Source organism: Peromyscus maniculatus, chromosome 5, assembly GCF_049852395.1.
Source record: "Peromyscus maniculatus bairdii isolate BWxNUB_F1_BW_parent chromosome 5, HU_Pman_BW_mat_3.1, whole genome shotgun sequence".
In the NCBI taxonomy this organism is placed as follows: domain Eukaryota; kingdom Metazoa; phylum Chordata; class Mammalia; order Rodentia; family Cricetidae; genus Peromyscus; species Peromyscus maniculatus.
In genome coordinates, this window is record NC_134856.1 from 113246315 (window position 1) to 113272609 (window position 26295).

General features: G+C 48.3%; 1 protein-coding gene across 1 annotated transcript; it reads left to right on the top strand.

Moving 5' to 3' along the window:
* Positions 1-597: 597 nt before the first annotated feature.
* LOC121829570 (uncharacterized) lies at positions 598-26295 on the top strand. Its single transcript, XM_076573623.1, has 10 exons — positions 598-744; positions 2195-2293; positions 2337-2395; positions 18255-18363; positions 21127-21201; positions 23009-23037; positions 23733-23796; positions 24325-24428; positions 24604-25287; positions 25987-26295. The coding sequence occupies exons 1-9, from the start codon at positions 598-600 to the stop codon at positions 25031-25033; spliced, it is 1116 nt and encodes a 371-aa protein (XP_076429738.1). The 3' UTR covers positions 25034-25287; positions 25987-26295.

A 26295-nucleotide genomic window follows, 5' to 3' on the forward strand; every position in this document is an offset into this window, starting at 1 on the left:
GAGCCCCACAAGAATGTGGCTGTGAAAAGTCCCCGGGATTGGCTCTTCCTCGTTCAGCCTGGGGTAAGCCATTCTCTGAATTCTCCACTCCCAGTCAGGGTACAGACCAATGTTCCTAAATTTTTTCCCCTCATCCCTCTTTGTGACTTACGTTTGTCTATTTTTCTTTTGTAAAATAAAACCACCCAGGGCAAGGAAAGATTTAATTTTTTTCTTTTTTAATTAGAGGCCAGTTTCTCCCAAATCAGGTAATGTTAGTGTTTATCGTTCAGACTCCATCTGAAGAGAGCTACAGGTTAGTTATAAAATGGGGAAGAAATGAAGGCGCTGTCCTGGAGACTGCAGAAGGTATGGAGAGGTGGAGGTGATGCAGTGTCCATGGCCCAGAAGGTATGGAGAGATGGAGGTGATGCAGTGTCCCCACGGCTCAGAAGGTATGGAGTGGTGGAGGTGATGCAGTGTCCATGGCCCAGAAGGTATGGAGTGGTGGAGGTGATGCAGTGTCCCCACGGCTCAGAAGGTATGGAGAGGTGGAGGTGACAGCTGTGTCCCCACGGCCCAGAAGGTATGAAGAGGTGGAGGTGATGCAGTGTCCCCATGGCCCAGAAGGTATGGAGTGGTGGGGGTGAAGGCTGTGACCCCATGGCCCAGAAGGTCTGGAGAGGTGGAGGTGACAGCTGTGACCCCATGGCCCATAAGGTATGGAGAGGTGGAGGTGACGGCTGTGTCCCCATGGCCCAGAAGGTATGGAATGGTGGAGGTGACAGAGGGCAGTTGCTGCTTACAGGAACCTCTGCTCTGATCAGGTCATATGTTTTCCTCTTTCTTTTGCCTCCAAAGGTCACTGGTCCCACCAGCATGAAACATACATCCTTGATGAAACAGGCTGGCTTCCTCATCCTGAGTCCACCTCTTCCAGGGACAGCAGAGTTGTGGGATGTGGCCCAGCTGCCACCATGTCCTTCCCGCCCTTTCTTCCACTCAGACTTAACACCCCTCCCTGTCCGGAGCTGGAAGAATGGTCTTTGTTGGTGTGGGAAGTTACTACAGGCAGTCAAGCCCTATTCCTCCAACTTACCTCCTCTCTCCCTCTTAGAACCACACAGCCATCGTCTACTGCCCACAGAAGAATGTGTGGCCAAACTGAGAAGTGTGAGCTCTGCTCCAGGTGTGTCCACGAGTGAAAGTGGGAGTGAGTGGAGGTGAGTGGAGTTAAGAATGTGCATGTACACACGTGTGTTGGGTGAGTTTGTATGAGCATGTGAGCCAGCCTATGTAAGTTGTATGAGTGTAGGCTGAGTGTGTGTGTGTGTGTGTGTGTGTGTGTGTGTGTAAGTGATGGAGGAATATCATAGTTAATAAGCCAGATTTAGACTTTGGTTTGGTTTTGTTTTTTTTTTTGGTTTTGTTTTGTGTTTTTTTTTTTTTTTTTTTTTTTGGTTTTTCAAGACAGGGTTTCTCTGTATAGTTTTGATGCCTGTCCTGGAACTCACTCTGTAGACCAGGCTGGCCTTGAACTCACAGAGATCTGCCTGTCTCTGCCTCCCAAGTGCTGGGATTAAAGGCGTTCACTGCCACCGCCACCACCTGGCAATAAGCCAGATTTTGAATTCATGATCATCTGAGACCACCAACTTAAATGAAGATTATTTTTTCTCAACTCAAGAAAGGCTTTATAACTCTCGTAGAAAATCTACAGGAACTTACTTTTAGGCAGACATGACCTAGAAACAGACAAGAACGATTCCAGCACCCCCCCCGCCCCGAAAAAAAAAAAAAAAACAAGAAAAAAAGGAAAAAGAAAAATTGGCAGTGAGTTATGAGCAAGTGAATAAGTGATGTGGGAAGCGAGGCCCCTCAGTTTCTTGCTGAAAACCTGTTTGCTCCTGTTCACAGAGGGAACACTGTTTCCTGTCTTCACTCAGGCTTAGTCCCCTGCAGTCAGAGGACCTGGCTCACCCGGCTTGGTGACTGTACCATTATGTCCCATGAAGATGCATGTGAGATTGTGTGAAGTGGCCTTTATGTAAATGCAGTGTAAACAGAGCCTACAGGGAAGGCTGTGCACACCAGTCCTCCCCCTCCCCGCTCTCCCCCCTCCCCGCTCCCCTGCACGGTCACTCTTCCCACATTCCCACAACACTCATCGTGGAGAGTGTGCCACATGGTTCGTGGTTAGACTCTTTCGGCCCAGAACATTTCCAAGACTGTGAACTGGGGCCACGGGGCCACTTTCGACGTTCTCCATGATGCCAAGCTGCGAGTGACTGGAGTGTGCCTGCAAAGCAAGAAGGTGACTGCCACAGACAGACTCCTTTCTCTGCTTCACCTTGCAGACGCCCCCACTTCCCCAAGTGACCAAAGCGGCCCACGGCTGCCCTGTTTTACTGAGGAGGTGACTTCCCTTCACTCCTTAAGTCATCCTCATGTGCTCAATCTACCACCTGTTCTGGAGACAAAGATGAGTAAGGAAGAGATGCAGGAGTGGAGAGGTGGCCCAGTGCTTGAGAAGACACTTGCTTCTCTTGCAGAGGACAGGGTTCGGTTCCCAGCATCCACACAGAGGCTCATAACTGCCTGTAACTCCAGTGCTGGGGGATCTGATACCCTCCTTGACCGCCAGGGGCATCAAGCATGGGCATGGTGCACATAAAGACACGCAAGGCGAATATTCCAGCACATCAAAAACTGCAATTAAGAAAGACTCAGGTGCCTCCCTGTGTCATGGCTGCAGGAGCTGGATTTCCCAAAGCACGGTCTTGTGTTGACACTGCACTGGGAGCTTTACACTTTTTAACTAGTCAAGTCCTTTCAAAGACTCTCTGTTACAGACACTGCTTGAGAATCACAGTCACTGTGCACGCATATGGCGCAGAGTGGTCACAGAGAGAAGGCAGCCATCATCGTCACTACTAAGTGCAAACCCTTTGTTTCCATGGGCACAGAAACAAATCTTGTTCATCTCGTCTACAAGGCCCCTGAGTAGCTACCATCGTGCCTGGCACACACTAGACATTTGATAACAATACTATTGTAGTTTTCCATATATAGAGACAACTGATACAAAGGGTCACATCTCACAAATTAAAAGAAGAACATTAAGAATCTGTGGCCACCAGGGCTGATGGTACATGCCCATAATCCCAGCCCTGAACATTCAGAGGCAGGCAGGCAGGTGAGTCTTTGTGATTTTGAGACTAGCCTGATCTACACAGTCTATGTGGTGAGTTCTAGGCCAGCTAGAGATACCTTGTCTCAAAAAAAAAATTAAATTAAAATTTAAAAAAGAAAGGAAAGAAATTTTTTTTAAAAAAATTAAAGAAGGTTTTTAATCATGGATGGAAACTTTCAAAACCATGAGACAAAATAATCTTTCCATGCATGTGAGTGTGTGTCTGTCTGTCTGTCAATCTATGGTTTATGTGTACATCAAGGGATATGCATGCCCATACTTGCATAAAGAGCCCAGGGGAGCGTTTGGGATGTCTGATTCTATCACTCTCTACCTTGGAGAAAGTGTCTCACTAGATCTAGAACTAAGCTGGCAACTATCCTCCTGTCTCAACCCCAATAGTTCTGGGGTTACAGACACATGTGCACACATGACCATGCCTAACTTTTATGTGGGTTTTAGAGGTTTAAACTCAGGTCTTTGTGTTGATACAGCAAGTATAAGCTTGTCGATGGAGCCTCCCTCCCTCCCTCCCTCCCTCCCTCCCTCCCTCCCTCCCTCCCTCCCTCCCTCCCTCCCTCTCTCCCTCCCCCCTACCTCTCTCTCTCTCTCTAGACAGGGTCTCACCATGTAGATCAGACTAATCATCTGCTGGTCCCCAACCTACCTCAGCATCCTGAGCATTGTACTTACAGGCTTATGACACCCTATGGACTCAGCTTTTTCTCTTTCTATGTTGATCATCTCTGTTGTTTACAGGATGGCAAGTTTCCTGATGTACCCTGTGTATACTGTACCAGACAACCCCTAACATAAGGTTTCCTAGAAAAGGACTCTGTCACAGTTTAAGGGTGTGGCCCCTAGTAGGTCTACCATGCTTCAGAATAGGCTCTACATCAAGAGTATGTGGACAGCCCAACTTGAATTTGATGGGTTTAAAGCAAAAGGCCAGGGAGGTGGGGATGTAGGGAGGTGGGGGATGGATCTGGGAGGATTAAAACACATAGTATGAAATTCTCAAATAATTAATTAAAATATTTGTGTTTTAAATGGGGACTCCCTCCCCTCAAAAAAGCCCGCTTTAGGGCAGCTCTTAAACATATTATTATCTGCCGGGCTGTGGTGGCGCACGCCTTTAATCCCAGCACTCAGGAGGCAGAGCCAGGAGGATCTCTGTGAGTTTGAGGCCAGCCTGGTCTACAGAGCGAGTTCCAAGAAAGCCGCAAAACTACAAAACTATACAGAGAAACCCTGTCTTGAAAAAACCAATATATATATATATATATATATATATATATATATATATATATATGTAGATAGATATAGATATAGATAGATAGATAGATATAGATAGATAGATATAGATAGATAGATTGATGTAGATAGATAGATAGATATAGAGATATAGATATAGATAGATGTATATATATGTATATATATATATGTATGCATGTATGTATGTATGCACACACACACACACACACACACACACACACACACATATATATATATATATATATATATATATATATATATATATATATATATATATATATATATATATATATAAACAAACTTGGGAAGGTCAAAGGAGAGAGGAGAGCTAGGTCAGGGGCTACGAAACTGGTACCCATCCCACTTTGGCTCAATGAGGTTCAAAGACAGGTGAATTTTGGCCAAGGCACCTCTCCAAATATTTGCTTTTGGTAACTGAGGTTGAGATGATTATCAATGCCATGAAAAACAAGATCAAAGGGAAGTCACTGTGAGTCCCTAATCGTGGCAGCTCAGCAGCCCTGCTCTTGGCGTGACCCTGGCCAATCTTGGCATGAGCCCGGCCAAGCACAGCTTCTGCTCAGTAGTGGTTGTTGATGAGCCTCTTGTGAAATCACCTGTGAGACAGGAGAGCCTCAGAACCAGGAAGCCGTTCCCTGGCAGAACAGAGGGAGGCTCAGTGTGGTTGCTCCAGAGGAGAGGAGAGAAGTTTCCAATTTCCAGAGACCTGTTGCCCAACCCGTCCCTGTGCGTCTCTCTGTGGGAGCCACGCCCCAGCCCACACCACACAGGCAGTGCCTCAGCACAGACAGTCCTTGTGTTGGGTCTCAAATGACCTCAAAGGCCACGTGGTCCTCAGAACAGCACTGTGAACAGGCTTACTCTCAAAAGGGATATTGGGGGCCTAGCCCTGATCCCTAGACCCCCTTCTGTTCTCAGCTGTACAGTGAATGGCTTTGCTCCATAACCCTCTGTCTCCCCACAGTTCCAAAAGTAACAGGGGCAACCAGTGGCAGACTGGAACCTCCAATAACATAAGCCAAAATAAACTCCATCGCTTTCGGTGTCCATCATCTTAGGTAACTAACTGCTACAGGGACAGAAAGCTCACTAATAACCACTGTGCACACTGTACCCTGCCAGGCCCCATCACCTGAAGTCATCCCGTCTATGTGGGACCAAGTGAGTTTTCATAAGTATCCCCAGCTCAAGCCTATACCACTGGCGAGAGATTGACTTTGCACTGGTGACATAGCTCTTCTCTCTGGGACTTCACAGAAGTCACTCTAGACGATGGTCCATAGAATAGGAGCTTTATAGCTTCACTTTAAAAACTTCAGTAAATGTTTCTTAATATAAAAATATGAAAAAGATACCTGAAAGAGACCTTTTCTTACCAGCATACTCTAGGTCAGAAACCCTTGTAACTACTTACCCCTAATGGAGGCACTCACCTTCACAGTTCATTAATGATGAAATTCTCATCCTGAGGACAGCCCTAAACCCTGTCATTGTGACAAGTTAATGAGGCTTAAAACTAGCACCAGTCATGCCCAGACCTACAGAAGGTTTTGATCGTGTGGGAAGCTAAGTCAGGGAGAGGCATCACTATTCAAGGGTGAGACAGGACAAGAGCTATTTCCAAAATGCATCTTTAGAGGAAAACCTATGGAAATGCAGTGAATTTTTAGAAATGTTTTATACTGGATAAGATATAAAATTAAATAAATGAAAACAAAAATGATATCCATTATCCACAATCAACCAACCTTCAAAATGCATGTTGGCATTACCAATATATTGTCAGTTTTCATTACTCATGGGTTTTGTGTACGAATCTTTTATTCACCAAAATTTATTTCTTACCTGAAATTGGAGTTTATTCTGTGTTCACAGTTGGTTTGGACATACGATGGGACAGTTAAAGCTATCAGAATGTGACCCCAACTGAACCGGCCACACCCTGCCCTCATGTTTCAGCTTTCAGACAAACGGAAGTCCAGGCTGCTTCTGCCCTGGGTCCTATTTTCACCTTCTACCCTTCTGGTTGGGCCTCCGCCACTTTCAACAGCGCCCCCCGCCCCCGAACTCCTGGAGCTTGCCTGATGTCTGTGAGCACATGGGGAAGGGGGAGCCCTTGGGAAGACTGGTGTGCTGTAGAAACCATACCAAGAGAACCAGAACAACTCGGTGGTGTTAGCATCAGCAAAGCCTTGTGTTCTATGACAAAAGAAGATGGATGTCACCCAGGTGCTGTGGGATGTTCTGTATGTTAAATGTGTTGCTCTGATTGGTTAATAAATAAAACACTGATTGGCCAGTAGCCAGGCAGGAAGTATAGGAGGGACAAGGAGAGAGGAGAATTCTGGGAAGTGGAAGGCTGAGTGAGAGAGACGCTACGAGACGCTGCCAGCCGCCGCCATGACAAGCAAGATGTAAGGTACTGGAAGGCCACGAGCCATGTGGCAACTTATAGACTAATAGGCATGGGTTAATTTAAGATAGAAGAATTAGATAGCAAGAAGCCTGCCACGGCCATACAGTTTGTAAGCAATATAAGTCTCTGTGTGTTTACTCAGTTGAGTCTGAGCAGCTGTGGGACTGGTGGGTGAGAGAGATTTGTCCTGACCACAGGCCAGGTAGGACCAGAGAAAACTCCAGCTGCACCCAGGCATGACTTACAAAGCTTGCGGCTATGAGTTCCATGTCTGCGAGCAAACAGCGAACAAAGACAAGGTCTTCAAAATGAAGCCCCATAGGACAGGGTTACACTCGAATCGGTTGATGAAAATCTGAGCAAGTGCTCGAAGGAGCCTAACACTGTACCTCCCCTAGGAACAACTGTTCTGTGAGAAGGTGCCCTGAATCCCCAGGGATGCACCCCAAATCCTCCCAGACACCTGAAAGTGTAGCCAGTATCAAACTGTGCACATGTGGTATGGCTTAGAAAGCTCAACATGCAAATTAGATGTAGTAAGAAACAAGGCCAATAATACAACAGACTGCTTACAAGAATATATTGTAACAAATGTTATTAAAACCTTATGAAATGCTTTTGTCTGGAAATTTCCACTAAGTTTTTCAGGGTATGGTTGTCCAAGGAATACTGAAACAGTGGAAAGTGTGACCCTGAATTGAGAAGGGGCCTGTATTTGCTACTTTGGGGTTTCAATTTGTAACTGGCAATTAAGGGCTGGATTGAGAGTGGCCAGGTTCTTGACATCTTATTTAAGTGAAACAGGCTGTCATGAATGATAGCAGCCCCCAGGGATGAGAGTGCTCAATGGCCCCGATTTTTGGGGGGGCTTCTTTTTATGGTGTTAAGAGAGAGGAGTTTGGTTACTATGGGGCGTAGTGTGGGTGGTTGTCTTATTTTGATCAATAGGTTTGGATAATGTAGGCCTTTGCTTGTTGCTCATGTTTCTTGCCTGTTGGGGAATATTATTTTAAGGTGTATTACTTTTGTTTATGTTGCATTTGTTTAACTCTATGAAGCTGAGTTACTTTACCTGTCTAAAACGCCTAGTGGTCTAATAAAGAACTGAACCGCCAATAGCAAGGCAGGAGGAAGGATAGGCAGGACTGGCAGCCAGAGAGAATAAATAGGAGGAGAAATCTGGAAAGAGGGTAGATCTAGGAGTGAGATAAGGAGAAGGACATCAGGGGCCAGCTACCCAGCTATACAACAGGCAACGGAGTAAGAAATAAAGAAGAATATGCAGGAATAGAAAAGGAAAAGCCCAGAGGCAAGAGGTAGATACAATAATTTAAAGTTAAGGAAAGCTGGCTAGAAACAAGCCAAGCTAAGGCTGGACATTTATAATTAAGAATAAGCCTGTGTGTGATTTATTTGGGAGCTGGGTGGCAGTCCCCCCAAAGAGACAAAGAGTAAGAAAACAATCAACAACACTTCCCATGATACATCTGATTTGAATCATATCCATGCCCAATTAGGCATAGGAATAAGGTGGTGAAACAGGGGATTCCCCCAAAAGGCCACTCAGAGGACAGAGTGTGTCTTATTGTACATGCACCCAAAACCAGTCTAAGCCAAACTGGCCTCCTGCCTTCCATACCCTGATATATTCTGAAATGTGTTTGAATAGAAATATCTATGAAAAGGAGTTTGTGACAGTGGATTGGAGGAGAGGTTTATTCCATTGTTCTGAGAGGAATGTATGCGCAGCCCCGTGCAGATGGGGGTCCTGGATCACCAGTGTACTTTCAGAAGTGTTGGCCTGGTTAGCTGTTTGCCAACTTGGCCCAAACTAGAGGCTGAGAGGAGGCTGTCAGTGGAGAAAACGCCTCCATCACACTGCTGGCAGGCAAGTCTGTCGGGCATTGTCTTGATGAATGACTGGTATGGGAGGGGCCAAGCCACTGTGGGCAGTGCCATCCCTGGGCAGGTGGTTCTAGGGTGTGTAAGAAGCAAGCAATGCCTTTAATCCCAGCACTCAGGAGGCAGAGGCAGGTGGATCTCTGTGGGTTCGAGACCAGCCTGGTCTATATAGTGAGTTCGAGAATAGCCAGGCCTACATAGTGAGGCCTTGTCTGAAAAATAACAATAAAAATAAATGAGGAAGGAAGAAAGGAAGGAAGGAAGGAAGGAAGGAAGGAAGGAAGGAAGGAAGGAAGGAAGGAAGGAAGGGAAGAAGGGAAGAAGGGAAGAAAGGAAGAATTTGTGAGTGCCACCCAGTAAGCAGGGTTTCTCTGTGGCCTCTGCTCCAGTTCCTGCTTTGAGTTCCCTCAAAGGTGAACTATGATATGAAAGCATGAGCCAAATAAGCCTTTCCTAACCTGAGGGGCTTTGGGTCATGGTCTTTAATACCACAGCAATAGAAGGTACACTATCACAGGAGTACACGGCCCGAGCCAAGTACAGTTCCGGGTCACTAAGCTGTTTTCTCTGCTTGCCTGCCCAGCACATGGGTGCCAACCTTCCTAATGCTGCAGACCTTTAATACAATTCCTCATATTGGGGTGATCCCCCCAACCATAGAGTGTTTTCGTTGCTGCTTCATTACTGTAATTTTGCTACTGTTATGAATCAAAATGTAAATATCTGTGCTTTCTGATGGTCTTAGGTGACCCTTGTGAAAGGGGTGTTTGACCCAAGAGGGTCACGACCCACAGGTTGAGAACCACTGCATTGGACGCCAGCAAGCTACACTTTAGTGTAGGTACAGCACGCTGCAAAGCCTTTGGATGGAGAGCACCATCCATCATCTGCAAGGTATTTCTGGTGGAGGACAAAGGCCAACGTGCTGCTCCAATAGGGTCTTCAGTCAGTTGGAAGTGTGACCAGCCTGCTCCCTTCTCCATCCTTCCACAGTTCTGTCCCATTCCTAGTGGAAACAGCCAAAGACAGTTTCCTTAGAAGGGAGCTTAGAAGGCAGAGTCACACTCACACTGGTGAGGAGCTCTGAGAGGGTTCTTTCCCCGACTCACATTCAGTCAAGAGGTACTGGTCAGAAACACAGTGCTGGAGGCTGAACTACAGCTCAGTGGGGGAGCACGTGTTGGCAGGCCTGGCTCCAGCCTCAGCACCTCCTAAGGAGCACAATCAAATACACCCCAACTTGTGATTGCACTTTCTCCAGCTCCAGTTTCCCATGGCCAACTACTGATGATATGAAACGTAAAGGGTTTTGTTTTTATGCATTTGGGTGTTTTGCCTACGTGTATGACTATGTACTCTGTGCATATCTGATGCCCAAGGATATAGATGTAATTCAAAATGGTCTTGTTAAATAAGAAACACAGAGCCAAATAAAGAGTTAAAAGCCCAGAGATTGAGCAGTAGCCAAGAGCTAAGGCTACCTTATCTTACCACTCACTGCCGTCCTTCCCCTGAGAGAGCTTCTTCCTGTGTCCTATCTTCTTATAGCCTTTCTGTTTTGCCTTCTCATTGGTTCTAAACCCAACCACATGACTTCTTCATCACTGCCTATCTATACAGACCTCCAGGTCTCTGTGGTTTGTACTGAGATTAAAGGTTCAGGTCACTGCTTGGCTGTGTCCTTGAACACACAGAGACTCTGCCTGCCTTGTGATCAGATTAAGGGCGTGTGCCACCATTGCCAGACTTCTGCTAAATGGCTTGCTCTTAGCTCTGATCCCCAGGCAACTTTATTTATTAACATATAAATAAATCACATTTCAGCACAAATAAAGTATCGCCATATAAGGAGACTATAAAATGGTGCCAGATCCCCACAGCTGGAGTTACAGGTAGATGCTTGTGAACAGCAGCCATCTGGGTGCTGGGAATCAAGCCTGAGTCCTCCAGAAAAGCAGCTGATGATCTTAACCATTGAGACATCTCTCCAGCTCCCAGTTTATAAGTTTTAAACATTTTTTGTTTGGTTTCTTGGTTGGTTTTTCAACACAGGGTTTCTCTGTGTAGCCCTGGCTTAAATCTGGAACTTGCTCCATCGACCAGGCTGGCCTTCAACTCAGAGATCCATCTGCCTTTGCCTAACTAGTGCTGGGATTAAAGTGTGAGCCTTTATATTGTATTTATATTATATTATAAATTCTATTACAGGAGCTGGAGAGATGGCTCAGGGGTTAAGAGCGCTACCTGCTCTTCCAGAGATCCTGAGTTCAATTCCCAGCAACCACAGGGTGGCTCACAACCATCCATAATGAGATCTGGTGCCGTCTTCTGGCATGCAGGCATATCTGCTTGCAGAATACTATGTGATAAATAAATCTATTTGTTTTTTTTGTTTTTCGAGACACGGTTTTTCTGCGTAGTTTCGATGCCTGTCCTGGATCTCACTCTGTAGACCAAGCTGGCCTCGAACTCACAGAAATCCACCTGTCTCTGCCTCCCAAGTGCTGGGATTAAAGGCGTATGCTACCACCACCCGGCGATAAATAAATCTTTTTAAAAAAATTCTATTACACACACAGGGTTATAATTGTTCTGCTGATTATCAGTTGCTGTTGCTAATTTATAATGTATAATACTTATCATCAGAACACACACAGGAAGAGACAGCATGGGCAGGGTGGACTTTGTCCTCATTTTCCAGTACCCTCATCTTGGAACATGTGCCTCCCAGAGAAGTGGGGGGCTGCACAGATGGAATTTCAAGCAACCTCATTCAATGTTTTTCACACAGTAACTTCACTCTTTTCAATAATTCTGGAAGTTGGAAGTTGGCTATGACAGCATATATGTATAGTCTCAACATGTAGGTGGTAGAGGCAGGAGGATCAGGAGTTTAAGGTCCTCCTCAGCTACATAGAAAGTTTGAGACCAGCCTGAGCTACATGAGATTATCTAAGAATAAATAATTAAAGAAAAATTTCTCTGGTTGGTCCTTAATGAGAAACACAATCATATGCCATGTGCTTATCTCCACTGTGCCATCCACAGCTATTGATTGAGCATGGCTTTGGCTGACTTCAAAGAGATCTCTCGAAGACAGTATTTCTCAGCTGTGGGTCTTGACCCTTTTGGGGGGGTTGCATATCAGATATCCTGAATATCAGATATTTACATTATAATTCATAACAGTAGCAAAATTACAGTTATGAAGTAGCAACAAAATAATTTTATGCTTGGGGTCACCACAAAATGAGGAACTGTATTAAAGGGTCACTACCCTAGACATAGGTGTTGTCTAATGACAAATACCAAGGTCAAGAACACCTCCTGTCACCGTGGTTTGGCCATCTTGGCATTTTACAGGTACCATGGTAGGTAAAGAAGAAAGTTCACTTCTATGCGTCCATCTTCCTTGGCACAGGAAAAAAGTGAAAGACTCCAGCCATACTGTTCTTACGCGGCCTTTAAAAAGGAAGGAAAAGAAGCCCGTGTCTAGACTTAGCCTGAAAACTGAAGGGTACAGCCAAGTCAGCATGGTTATTAAGTACACTCGCTGGAAAATCCGTCACACACACACACACACACACACACACACACACACACACAGCATAAGGTTTCCACCCCCAGCCCCCAGGTGCAGCGTGCATATTACATGACGTGATAGCTCCGCAGCTCTAAAGAGATACATTAGTAGATTGAAATAACACATTTTTCCTTTGAACTGATGAAAAGATCCCAGGGCAATTTTGAAGGCAGGGCTGGGTGTTTGTGAAGAGTGAAGTAATTCACAAGAGGTTTGCTAGGCTTGTGCAAACACACCATGGGCGAGAGGAAAACAGATGCAAACCCAGGCTCCCTGGCTTCACAGGGATGAGGAGAAGCTTTTGCTCCTTGGGTGAGTTTTCTGGAAGCTCTGCAGAGGCTACGTCCACCCCACAGATGCCTGGTGCACTGGGCGACTGGGCTTGCCAGGCCTGTTTGTGGACATGTGCCAAACCAAAGAAACCCAGGGCCTGATGCCTGTGGAAGGAAGTCCCAGGTAAGCACTTGGAGCGGGTCCTAACTGCCCGCTGCAGGGCAGCACTGGATGCAACTTCCGTTCAGGAGAGAAGGGAGTCGGGAGAGGACTCTGGCAGGGGCTGGAAGGTGTCCGCCCCTCCTCTGCCCTTTTAGCAACAGGAACGGATCTCTGGGACGTGGCTGACAGAAAAGGAAGCGTCCTCTCCCCTGACTTTATTAGTCTTTATGTCCCTGTCCTTGCCTCTGTGGAAGAGGGCAGCATGCAACATTTGTGTGACTCCTAGGGGCAAATGCAGATGTGAGTGAGTGTGCACGCGTGTGTGTGCATGTCTCTGTGTGTGTTCATGCTTTCTAAAGTTATTTTCATTTTGCTGTCTTTGAAAAATACCTGGGGGCGGGGAGAGATGGAGAGATGGTTTGGTGCTCTTGCAGAGGGAGCCGGGTTAGACCCGCCGGCACCCACACCGTAGGTGGTTGGTAACTCACCACTGTAACTCCAGCTCCAGGGGATCTGACACCTTCTGATTTCCCCAGGTACCTGCACACATGGGCTGCACTCGCATACATATAGACAAGACACTCCTACACATAAAATAAAAATAAAGAAATCTTTAAAAAGAAAAAAAAGGCACAAAGCCTAACTGCCTAAAAAGAAACCGTCAGAAGCATAGGTTAGCCCAGGGACAGGTTTTCTTGCAGCTGCTTCTCTTCCCTCAGGCTGGAACAGACCTGAAGGAAGTTTGCAGGGAGACAAACTTCTCTCGTTGGAGATGCTCCCCATTAAGAGGACAAACGAGCCCTAATATATCTGGCAAGCTACAGGTCTGTCGAGCTGAAACCCAAACTTGAGAATGTACTTACGGTGAAAGTTTCCACTAGAGAGTGGGCAGGTTGCGTTATGGATGACAGGGTCCAAAGCGGGCTATGCTGTGGCTCAGGGATAGCGCTCGCCAGCTTGTGCCAGGCCCTGGTTCCCAGATCCTCCGGGAAAGGGGTTCCTCTTCAATAATTTCCCTTTCTAAACGCAAGAGGAGGTAAAGCCAGCCCTGCCTCCTCTGTCATAAAGGTGCCTCGTGAAAGCTGGAGGGACGTCCACTGGGGGGTGAGGCTTCTGGGGTTCCTAACAAACAGGTTGGGCTGAGAGGAGCACAAGCCAGGGAGAGGGCACCCCACTTGTTCACACACATTCCTCAGCGCTGCTCGCAAAGGCCTTTAATGGAACGCGCACCCCCCCAACCTCGGCAGCTGGGCAGCGGAAGCCACTGGCACCTTGTTCTGATACCTGCCCCCTAAGTGGGGAGCTGCCCCAGCCCTGGTCACATTCTTCAGGCCACCACCTCAGATCTGTTGTTCTGCAGACCCACCTAGCTGGCTCCTGTCTTCATCTGAGATTCAGAGTTTTACAAAATCCCAACCAATCACCAGGACGACAAAGCAAACCCCTGGAACCCAGAACCCTGGAAACCAGCCAAATCCCGGTCTTCTGGCCTGGGCGCGGCTCAGTGGTGGAGCAGTGTCCTTGTGTGCGTGGGGCCCTGGATCCTGGGATGATTGGAGGGAGGGAGGAAGTCGGTCTTCTCACGGGAGGATGAAATTAGTCATGCTCTGTCAACCCCTCAGCCAATAAACAATTTTCAAAACGACAGCCACCCCAAGGTGGCACTGCCCTCTCTCTGCCTGTCCACCTAAGCAGAAGTTTCTTTCCTGTCCAATATTGTGTGCCGTGTGGCCGTGCTGAGGACAAAAGGGGAGACAGCTGGTTGAGTGCCACCACCACCTGACACCAGGGATGCTCAAGAAGTCTTCCTGGGGACCCAGACTGAAGAGGCCCCGAGGAGACCAACTCGGGCCTGAAAGTACCCTTCCCACAGTTCTGGGCATCATCTGTTTTGTTTGCTCATGTGTCTCTGCTAGTTCGGTTTTCCATTGCTGCGATGAAACACTGACCCAAGTCAACTTAGGAGACGGAAGGCTGCAACCTACTTCATCTCAGAACTCCCGCGTCATGATCCGTCACTGAGGGACGTCAAAGCTGAAATCTGGAAGCAAGAACTCAAGCAGAGACCGTGGAGGAGTGCTGCTTGCTGACTTGGTCTCCATGGCTTGCTCAGCCTGCCTTCTTATACCACCCAGAGGCCACCAGCCTGGGAGTGGTGCCACCCACAGCAGACTGGCTCCTCCCTTGTTAGCTACTAATCAAGAAAATACCCTACAGGCTTGCCTATAGGCCAGTCTGTCGGAGGCATGAGTTTCTACTGAAAATTCCCCTTCCTACAATAACCCTAGCTTGTATCAAGTTGATGAAAACGTGGTCAGCGTGGTGGCTACTTGTGGCCTTCATGGGAATAACGGTGGTCACTCTACTGGATTTCTTGGTGGCACATGTAAATTTACAGCTGCTAGGATGCTCAGAAAACATCAGCCAGCTGACCTGAGATTGACGGACGCATCCCTGGCTGGGATACAGCCTGGCCAGGATGAGTGACTCTCTGTCCCCACCCTCTCTGTCCAGGCATCCGTGTGAAGTGAAAATGCCCTCCTCTTCATACAGAGTCCTTCCCAGGAAGACATCCTGGAAAGGTCTGAGCCTTGGGGTCCGTGTGCCCACAGGTGCCTGGACAAGGGTGGGTTTAGAGGACACTAACACGGCCTCCCCTGAGGCTCATCTACCTGAGCCTGCTCTTTGGACCTCTTTCCCACTCCTGGCCCGAACCAGCCTGTGTTTCTGTTTGTTTGTTTGTTTGTTTGTTTGTTTGTTTGTTTGTTTCAGCGCACAGGGACAAGCTCTGCCCATCCACATTCCATCTCCTTCCACCTGCCGAAGCTTACCAAAGGGACAGCTTGCTGCGCTAAGGGGCCAGATATTAGTGTGGGAAATGCTGTGGCCTGGTGGGAACTACAAGGGGACACCAGTCCAAAGGCCCTGTGACAGCATGCTCAGCTTTGCGACCCTCCAAGTCTCTGGTGCCTCTCGTGGAAACAGAAGTTCAGAAGCAGGGCATGGGGATTCATTTGGAACTGGTTTTGCCCACCTTGGAGAAACAAGTCACTAAAGTAGACCGCATTTGGATACCATGGCGTTCGGTTATCCTGATGGCTAGACTCTCTCTGAGGATCCAACCTTAAGCCCAGGAAGTATGTTGCCACCCTAGATCCAGTGGGAAAACTTGGCTTGCAAACAGCCAGGCAGCACAAAGTTCTTTTTGCCCAGCCAACTCAACTCCAGGTGTGAGGCATCTTGGACTTTTCCGACGCTTCCACATGCACTGCTCCTTTCCTGCCACTAGATGACGCCAGAGCTCCACCCCAGGCCCTATAGAAGGTTAGTGGAAAAAGCACCCACTGCCTGGATTCCTGGGGAAAGAAACAAAAAGAGAGATGGAAAGGTGAGAAATTACTTCCGTTGGAGCATACATAAAATCACTGGTTCCCGTCTTCCAAACTGTTTATTTCGAGCCATAAGCATACACACAGTGCAGAAAACCTCCCCATGACAACATTTCCAGCAACTGCGTGTGCAGCATGGAACATAGAACCCTAACCAAATGGTGCTGGCGGCATTCTGTGTGTCAAAAATGAGCTGCAATGGCTTCTTCGAAGAACTCCCCCCCCCCCCCCTCGAAATGCTAAAGGGCTGCAGAAGTCGTTTTGGCCGGCAAACCTCTTGATTCTTTACCCTCCTCCTGGTCTCAGAATAAGTCTTCGATTTAAGACTGACATGTGAGAACCCTGGCTCCTTCCTGTAACATCACAGCAGAGCTCCAACAATCAGCTTGCCAAGGGACAGGGTCTTATTAAAATTCTCCTCCTGAGGAAGCCAGAGTCACGTCTGCTGCAAGCTCATGGACAGACACACACACACACACACACACACACACACACACACACACACACACCACTAACCCAGAAAAACCAGAAGAACAGCCTAGGTAATCAGCCTCCCCAGGCTGCCCCCTCTTCTACCACAGCCCCAACCCCCTTTTCTGCTGCCCAACAGATAGTATTCCTGCAAATGACAGAAGCCCAGAGTCCTGCAGCCTGGGCCTGATCCCCTCTCACATTCGGTGAATTCATTGCACCTTCCTTCGGTGAAGCAGCAAATGTTATATAAACGATTTACCATTTTCAAGCCGCGATAACATCAGACCCCAGGGAGATAAAGGGCTTTCCGTGAAACCCAATGCCCGGTGTTGGGAGTAAGCAAGGCTTTCCTCTGGCTGCGGGAGCCTTAGGCGGCTTTATCTCTCTCTCTCACCACATTACTTCAGGCCATTCACACCTCTCCTTCCCACACCAACACTGGTTTCTTTCTCTTCACAGCCCTCACTCCCTGTTCATGGGGGGACTTTCTGGAAGGCTCTAGATGGGATCTTGTGTCTCAAGTTGCAATCAGTCTCCAAATTCCATCGGCCTACTTTGTAATCAACAGCCAAGCGACACCAACACGCAGCAAAGCAGTGTTTTCCAGGGGCGAAAACTCAGAGCTGCCGTTTGCATTTTGACAGTTTTTGCCTCAAGAAACCTAGCAGCAGCCCGGAGTTCACAATGGGCAGTTCACTCTCTGCTGTCCCAGGAAGCTAATGGTTTTGTTCATGCACATATAGTTGACTTCAAATTTCTTTAGTTAACAGTTAAAAAAAAGTTTCCCGTGTATGGCTGGGAAGTAGCTGGAGCCCAGCATTTGTGGAGGTCTTGGGTTCCATTCTATAACACTGCAAGAAAAGAAAAAATCCTCGTGTGTGTGCCATCCAGCTCATGCTACGGCAGACAAGGCGATCGTGTGTCCTGGGAACTTACATGCATCCACACATCTAAGCAGCCACCAAGATAGGCAGAGGACTACGGTCCCCAGCCTTACACAGCCAGCTGCTCCTAGTACATTTCAGTGGCTAATTGGAGTGATCCAGAACCTTTTCTCGTTCACCATCATCTTTATTTTAAAATTTCCCGTCTTTGCGATGTCTCTTTTCAGGGTTATTCTTGAATGTTCTCTACTGAGACTGTATCACGAATTCCCCGCTTCAGGATTTCAGTCAGACACACATATCAAAGTAAACTGAGGCACAGCTCAGCACTTCATGCTGGGCCTTCTACCCACCTGGCCACCAGGGCCTTGGAGTGGAAAGGATAAGGCTGTGGTCACCCACAGGTGGCCTGAGCCCCTGGGATACCTCGCTGTCACTAGTGCTTTAGCTGGGGAAGGGTTCCTTTCCTGTCAGATCTGTCCTGACCAGCCCACCACTTCGTTCCACTGGGATCCCTGGGACAAGCTGCTTTCCCCACAGGCGACGGCCTGTGCTTCATTGTGCCTATTGTTTTGGACCTGCTTCAAAAAGGAAAATGGCCTTTCATAGTATGTGCTGCATGTGGGCAGAAATTGGACCAGGCTCTTGGAGCTCTGTGCCCAGATGGAAACTATTCATAAAGAACACCCACACTCTCCCCAAGAGGGGGTGAAGGCCTTTCGGATGGAGTCTCTAAGTCATGGTACCAAAATGTGGCCCCACACTTGCTGGACGAGTGGATCATGGGCTCCAACATCATCCAGAATGTTGCGGTGAGGGATTCTCCTGCCCAGAAGTGAAAATGTCCCAGAGGTTTCTCGAATTCTACCAGGTAAGACCCTGAGTTCCAAGGGCAACGGGGGACCACAGATCTGCTGTCTGTCTGGTGTGTCACCAGCTCCTGACAGCAAGGGATACCCTGGATCCCACGCTTAGGTCACAGTGGCCAGGACAGTGGACATGGATCTTGCTGGGTCTCTGCACACAGGATCAGCTAGCCACAGAAAGGATGGGAAGCAGGGCTCCTCCCTCTTGTCTCCCTTCCTTTTAGGGCCCAGAGTCTCTGACAAATGAAAATGTTAGCATAAAAACAACTTGCACTGATGTTCCAGAGACATCATGGAGCTTTTGAAAACAGAAAAAAAGCAGCGGGGGTTGGGGCGGGGGGGGGGGGGATGTTTCTGTTCTAGGGACAGAGCCTGGGGCCTGGATTCAATTCCCAACCCCTCAAAAGCAAGGAAAGATGAGAAGTCACGCTTGAAAAAATAACCCCCTACTATCCCAGGAAAGTAATTCAGCTAAGCAGGGGAACACCTTGTGTCCCCTGTCCCCAGTTCTGGGGACTCCTACGTAGGAGAGCCTAAAATACACCTTCCAGATTCTACCCCAGCTGTCTACTAACAAATCCTTCAAACTATGAGAGACTCGCCATTCTCCTCATTCTGCAAGAGAAGCAGGCGTCACAAAAGACCCGGGCCTGCAAGACGTGCAGATGCTAAAGGTGCCTGCTGCCACCAAGCCTGATGGCCAAGTTCATCCCCGGCACCCGATGACAGCAGAGCATCAACTCAGGAGAGGTGTCCTCTGGCCTCCGCAAATGTCCCCACACACACACACACACACATACACACACACACACACACACACACACACACACACACACACACACAGAGTTCATGAAAAAATTAAAATGTATCTGTCATGTTTCCTTCAGAAATGTGGACCTTATTTGATTTTTGTTTTGTTTTAGTTAATTTGACACATAAAAACATCAGCACTGCTTGTATTGGCGCATACACACCATATTTTGTCGCCTCTAGACGGTGTTGTGACCACCTGACCACCGCCCTCGATCTTTCTGGCCCCCGATCTCCTTCCTTCCCACCTTCCGCAGCCCCACATCTGCCTAGCAGATTTTTTAAATGGTAGTTAATAGCTGGATTACATGGGTCACAGTGGGGGGTAGTTACCACAACCTAGTAAGCCGTAGAAAACTCCGTACATTTTCCTAAGAGGACGTTACTCACCCAACATTCTTCCCCCCAAATATAGACACGGTATTTGTTTGGGGGGGGGGGAGACGGGAAAGCAGCACCAAGCGCTTCTGAAGCCAGCGCTTGACCTGTGTCTAATGTCGCTTGGATCCGCTTCGGAATGCTTTCTGGGTTCTAAATGCTTTCTCAGAAAATGTCTGGCAGGGCTGCAAAATGAGTTCCAACTCTTCTTTTATGAGATTTACAACAGACTGTCAACACCATCTGATAACTGATTCTCCTGGAAATCGGCAGGGCTGTATAGATATCATCAGAATGCTGATGTACAAGTCATCAAGAAAGAAGAAACGAGGAAGAGAAAAACGTGTATCACCAGGGAAACACAGAATTTGCCAAACTCAACTCAGGAGAAAGAGCTAGGCAGGTTTCATTTTCGACTTCCATTTACAAGTAAAAACTGTTAGCACAATGCATTCGCCACCTGGTATTTTTTTTTTTTTCTTTTCTGTTTTGTGGTGTTACATATGGAACCCAGGGCCTTACACAAGCTAGGCAAAAGGTTTTTACCACCAGACAAACTCTTACCAGAGAACGTGTTGGGTGTTTTTTTTTTAATTCTCATCGAGTTTTTCCCGCCTGCATATGGATTTCTCAGTGCATAGAATATCATATCTAATATGCACATCTATATACATGCTGGGAGTTGAACCTGAATTCAGGGCCTCATACATCTCCACCACTGAAGCACATTCAATCCAAATCTCTTAAAATATCCAAAGACAAACTAAAAACTGAGCGAACAGTGCATTGTGGAACCTGAGCGAATCAATGAGCCCATTCCAGGAAGGAAAAAAAAAAAAAAAGAAAAGAAAAGAAAAAGCAGTTGGCATGAACGACCGTGGTGTTTACTAGAAAACTAGCTTGCTTCCAGCACACAGTAGACAATGCACTGATCTAAACAAAATGTGTGAGCGTCCTGGCCTTGCTGTCAGGAGGGCTGGCTCCCCGGGCCTTCCCTGCCCACTGCCAAAACATTTCCCAGCGCCTCCTCGTCAGCCTGCCTTTGGACACGTTCCTTACTAAAACAAATAGGTCTAACAAATAATCTTTGATAGCAAATACTCATAAAGACAAACAATGAAAACTACTATGTTGTGTGTCTTAGGGCAGCCGGCACGGTGTGGAATTGCCACACACAGAAGCAAAACAACCAGGCTTGCCAGGCCAGCTCCCAGAAGTCAGCGGCTCATACCAACTTGCTCCTTTTGGGTGAGTAATTGTTCTGGCTTTGGGCAATGGTGGTCTTCTCCTTGGGCAGTCATGGTGTACCTCTATGTCGTCTGTCTGTGAAAGGAGCTAACTACCTAAAAACAAACTGAGTGGTAGCATGCACGCTGGCAAACTGAGGGAGCTCGTCTCGTGGGCCACCCTGGCACCTTATGAAAGCATGTTTAGCGTTATCTAATCTGGTGCCTGTTTCATCACAGGGGTAGCCAATAATGTAAACCTTTGTGTGGAAGGAAGGAGGGAGAGAGCGCCTAGCCGGCCTGGCCGCTCCCTGGTGACCCAGCCCCCACTCTGCCCAATAGTCAGCCAGGAGTTTGCCATCCTGTGACGGTAAGTGAGAAAATGATGGATGGGCACGGGTACTGTGAGGCAGGAATAGCTAAGAGACTTGCTTCCTTTTCCCATCTGTTCAGGAAGGACATCAGCGAGGTAGACTAAACACAGGTCCTGCTCGGGGTTCCCAGTGCATGCCTGTGGCCTGTGTGAACGCAGCCGCCGCCTGCAAAGGGACCTTCCTCCAAGGGTGGCAAACAAAGGCAGTCAGATGCCAGCCTGCTGGGCTTGAAGAGAAGCAGGGCAGTCCCAGACTGTCACAGTAGTCAGCAAGGACTCGGGGAGGCTCCTCTGGCAGCCTGGTTTGGTAGTGGTTACAACCTGTACTGGCCAGCAGTGAAGAAATACACCGAGTCAGGACTGGAGCTCACGGGCCCTGTCAGGTCCTCTGGGCTCACCGTAGTGGCCACTCCACCCCCTGACGTGTATATTGGTCCGTGGGAAAGCACAGCCCCTCTGCCCTTTTGGCTAAATGGTGACCCATCACCTCCACTCCAGCCTTGCACGGTGCCCTGGACCTGCCTGAGGTCTTAGGGCCCCTTTCAGTCCTCGGCCCAGGTATCTTCACCCTATCGCTGGCTCAGTCTTACAGACCCAGACCAAACCCCAGTTGAGCAGTGGAGTATTTCTGAGGAAAGGCCTTGCGGCTCTAGCTCACTTCTCTCCTGCCCACCTTTCTCCATGGCTGTTCCGACTCTCTTCTCCAAGCAGCCTAACATTGTCACCCGCACTAGACATTAGAGCCTTGGTGGGATTTAAGGTGGAGGAACTCAGTGATGCGCTGTGGCAAGGCTGGACTAGATTTTTGCCGGTCCTACGTAAGAGGATCCCTGCCTTGTCGCAAGTCAGCTTACTCTCCCAAGCCTCAGTTTCCCTCCCTGTGATTCCGGCAGTCTGACTTTGATGATTTGGGGGCCCCTGGCATGAGACCCTAGAGATAGATAACCTCAGCCATTGCAGGCCATGCCTTCCCAACCCCCTTGGCTTGAATTTTTTAACAAGGACTGAGAAGAAAGCTCCCAACCTTGCCTTGGGGGTCTGCAGCTTCCTAGGTGCAAGGTCCTGTCTGGTTGGTCCCTGGGATCAGGGGCTGTAGCTAAGTGTGAAGACAGAGACACCGTAGAGGTGGAGGGAGGGGGCTCCTCTCTTCTTCATTTGCTGGGCTCACTGGAGAAACAACCTTGAAGAAACCAAATATGGAGAGCCACCACATGGCTTCCAAGGAGGGAGAAAATTCACCTGCAAGCAGGATTTGCATTTATTCACCCAGGTTCAGGAGGCTGAGGGAGGAGAATCTTGAGTTCAAAGCCAGCCTGGACAACTTAGTGGTGAGACACTTGCCTGCTGTGTGCCGTCCTGGGTTCAGTCACTAATATAAACATTTATACATGAACATACTTTTACTTTACAGCGTTTATCCAGCTCATGTCCCCAATGTGGGCAGCCCCGAAGTCATGTATAAATGTGCAGATAAACTAGCCCAGCTCCAGTCCAGTGCATTTCATATATACAATATGTTAAGTATTGATATGTGTAGGTGTTCTTTCCATAGAGATACTAATAGAGCCTCACAGGGAAGTCCTGAAAAGGGTATCCGCTGTGTTCCCTGCTGTTAGAATCAGGCCAAAGGGGGAAAAAAAAAATCATGCCCCACATCCATGATGACTAATTGTTTAGTAAATATATCGTTGATCTGAAATGAACTTTACAATTGACATCTGAAATAAAGGTAAAATTTGCCGTTTGTGACATTTAATCATTTAAACTTCCCTCTCTCATTGGCACACAAACTGTGTATTTACAGGTGGCATTCCAAAGGCCCAACGAGACACAGTGAGTCAAACCAGGAGGTTATATATCCTTTTGTCAGCTTATTCTCTTTAAGCTTCCCTTTCTCACGTGTAAGATGCAGATAATAGCATCAATGTCAGGGTCCTTGGGAGGGTTAAATGGAGTGCTTATTTGTAGCCCTTGGCAGGATGACAACATAAGTGCTCCAAGCATCTTAAGTATCCTTATTAGTGCGCTTATTAGTGTCTGTGCTTAAGAAGAAAGAACCAGCCTATGGAACAAGTTCACCTTTCATTAGCATTGGTGGTGCTGCCCCAAACCTTTGGGCAGGAAAAATCGCTGCTTCTTGTGGAGAGATTTTCTAATTCCAGCTGGGGTCTTTGTGACCTCAAACAAAAGGAGACCTTTTCTAAAAGTAATTTTGGGGGGGGGGGCAATTGGGGTGTAGCTCTCCGTTGCAGCCAGGGCTCAGCGTGCTAGAGGCCCTGGGTTCAACGCCCAACACCAAAAGGGGATAAAAACCAATTCCCGATTTGTTGCCCTATCTTGCAGAAGAAAAAGGATTGTGGCAGCCACAGCTAAGTACTATGGAGTCAACGCCTCCTTTCTTTGCGCACATGTATTTCTGTCTAATATTCCGAGGTCACTTGCTTTCGTATTTACTGTAGTTTGTCTTTTCTTACAGCTTTACTTCCAAACTAAACAGCACTGGCTAATCCGAATGCATACCTCCTCAGGTGCCAGCGCGGAGCCTGTGTCTGTGTCTGCTCTGTATGTAAATACTGGCGCGCCTCTGCATTGGTAAGGCTGTAGGTGTGCATGGTCTGTTCTCACGCGCGAGTTGGGGTGTGTAAATGCATGCGGGGGTGTGAGACCTCACCAGCAGCCACCATCACTGCCACTCACTAGTCCTGTTTTTTAAACCGGTTCTTTGGAGGTTCAGTTTTTGGTAATTAAGACTAAGGAGTGTTTTAAAAACAGAAGTACATTTTCCTGGAAACCAGCAGCCTTCATTTGCAACTTTTATTGGCAGACCTGGCGGCCAGTAAATGCATTCCTTGGCATCTCCCAGAAAGTAATTCACTCGGTGAAGCGGCTTTGCTTTTTCTGTAATGTGTACATCAATTTAAAGGGGCCCCTTGGAAGGAATGTGTCGCCGGTGGCTGAGAGCCCCCGATCTCAGGTCACTTCCGGCTCTAGGAAGAACGTCCCAAATCTATGCCTAGCGAGATGCTTACCAGGATGGGGCTAGTCCCGGGGGTCTCTGGGGAAGTGAGAATTGCTGCCTGCGAAAACAAGAAACCAGAGCCCGTGGGGGCTTCCTTCCAGCCGCAAGGTCCTCAGTCAACCCGCTTCCCCCGAGAGGCTCCGGAAAGGAAGGGACCGTCTTCGACCGGCCTCGGGAGCCCGGAGACCACAGAGGAGACGCGGAGGTGAAGCCGCGGGCGGCAGGGGGCGCTCAGAGCACGCGTAGTGTCGGGGGCTGCGCTTGCTGCTCCCCAGTCCAGGGACTGGCCGAGAGATCCGCGCGCCCAGCCGGGGAGCTCCGCCGGCCCGGGGCTGCCCAGTGGCCCGGGGTTCCACACCTTCCCTCCTTTCTTGCCTTAGCCGCCCGGGCAGTGGAAAGCATACAGAGGCTGGAAGGAGCTGCGGTCCCCCGTGCCAACCAATTCCATCTCAGATCGCCTGGGAGCGTCCGACCTCCAGCGAAACTCGCCGCTCTGAGTCAAATGCTAACTTTTTTTGTGTGTTGTTCCTTAAGAGGTGCAAACACCCAGCTTTAGCCCAGGGCCCCCGCGGCTGCCTCCCAGAAAATGAGGGTTGTGAGGCAGACCTCCTTGAGTGCTCGAGGTCCCCAAGGCGCCTGGCTCCAGGGTACAGCGAAGTATACACTATGGGGGGCGTCCCAGAACCCGGGCCAGTGGAGACTGCAAGCGGGTTGGGAGAGTCTGAGAAGGGCACCCAGGGAGGCAGAAAGAAAGACTCGCTGTGGCACTGGTGCTTGGGTGTTGGGCAGGTGACCTGGGACCAGCCCTAGGTCTGCAAGGTGCAGTCATTTTCACTGGCCTGGGCATCCCGAATCGTTTGCGGGTCAGTATCTCTGAACACAGCATTTCACCGCAAGACTTATGGTCCAGGTCTTGGAGCGCAAACTTTCCTCTGCGGCCCAGGGAAGGCGCTGGACTTCGCCCCACTGCCGAAGCCAGCTCGCACCCGGCAGTCTCTGAAAATGCGAATCTCCCGGGGCTGAGGACCTGCTGGCATTTTACTGATGACCAGCGATACGCCCAGGTTAGGAAATGAAAGGGCCTCTTCCTTTTCGGGCCCTAAAGTTTGGCTGCCACCATGAATCCATGAATATTTTGGGAATCTGGATCATGAGGAACCAAGGCGCGGGCATTTGCCGGCATACACAATCTACCCTCTCCCATTGCCCACCGTTATTCTTCTTTCTTTCTTTTCTTTTTTCTTCCTTCCTTCCTTCCTTCCTTCCTTCCTTCCTTCCTTCCTTCCTTCCTTCCTTTCTTTCTTTCTTTCTTTTTTTTTTTTAAGAAGTGACAGTTTAGCTCTTTATCTACCTCTTCCTAGACAAAGAAAGGTCCGAGTCTTTTGTGACCAGGCTCCAAAGTTAAAGATTCATTTTTCCCATGCTTTGTGGCCCCTTTATGGTTCAACTCCCCTCTGAACCGAGGAACCGCTCTGAAAGTGTCGCTTTCCCGCAGAGGGGTGACAAACGGGTCCACCCCAGGGGTTAAAGAACAGGTGTTGGCTCTCTTTCTCTCTCTCCCTGTAAGCAATTAGAAAGGCCAAGAAGACTAACCTTGAGGATTTAGAAGATGACATTAAATTATCTCATGCAAAAAGTTCCCGTGGAGGGCCACGTCTAAATGGACAGCTATCCGATTAATTCATCCATACGGATAAGCGATGTACGTACGCATTTTGTGTTTGAAGTAATCGAAAGATAAACGCTGTTTTCGTTTCTTGTAGGAATTATTCAAAGAAAGGGTTGAATTAGAGAGACCTCGTTAAGAACGGACGTTCTGCTGTCAAGCCTCCTAGGGAGGAAGTCCATCGGCGAAGTCGCAGCCACCCAGGTGTTGCCCCCACCCCCTGCCTCCTCCCTCTGGTGAAAAGTCACATTAATGACAAACTCTACGTGCCGCCTGACAGTTTGATAACGAATAACGGGCTTTGACCCCAGGACATCCTCCCCTCCCGCAGGCTCCGGGTAAGGAAAAAGGCCAAATGGAGAACTAAGGAAATTCTCTAAATAGTTGAAAGACACCTCCAAACGTA

Bases quoted from the DNA above. Each gene is read 5' to 3' on its own strand.
- LOC121829570 (XM_076573623.1), top strand. From the start codon at position 598: ATGGCCCAGAAGGTATGGAGTGGTGGGGGTGAAGGCTGTGACCCCATG. The intron at 2,396-18,254 runs GTGACTTCCCTT...ACTCTCCCCAAG, and splicing joins TGCCCTGTTTTACTGAGGAG to AGGGGGTGAAGGCCTTTCGG. The intron at 23,797-24,324 runs GTAAGGCTGTAG...GCTTCCTTCCAG, and splicing joins ACTGGCGCGCCTCTGCATTG to CCGCAAGGTCCTCAGTCAAC.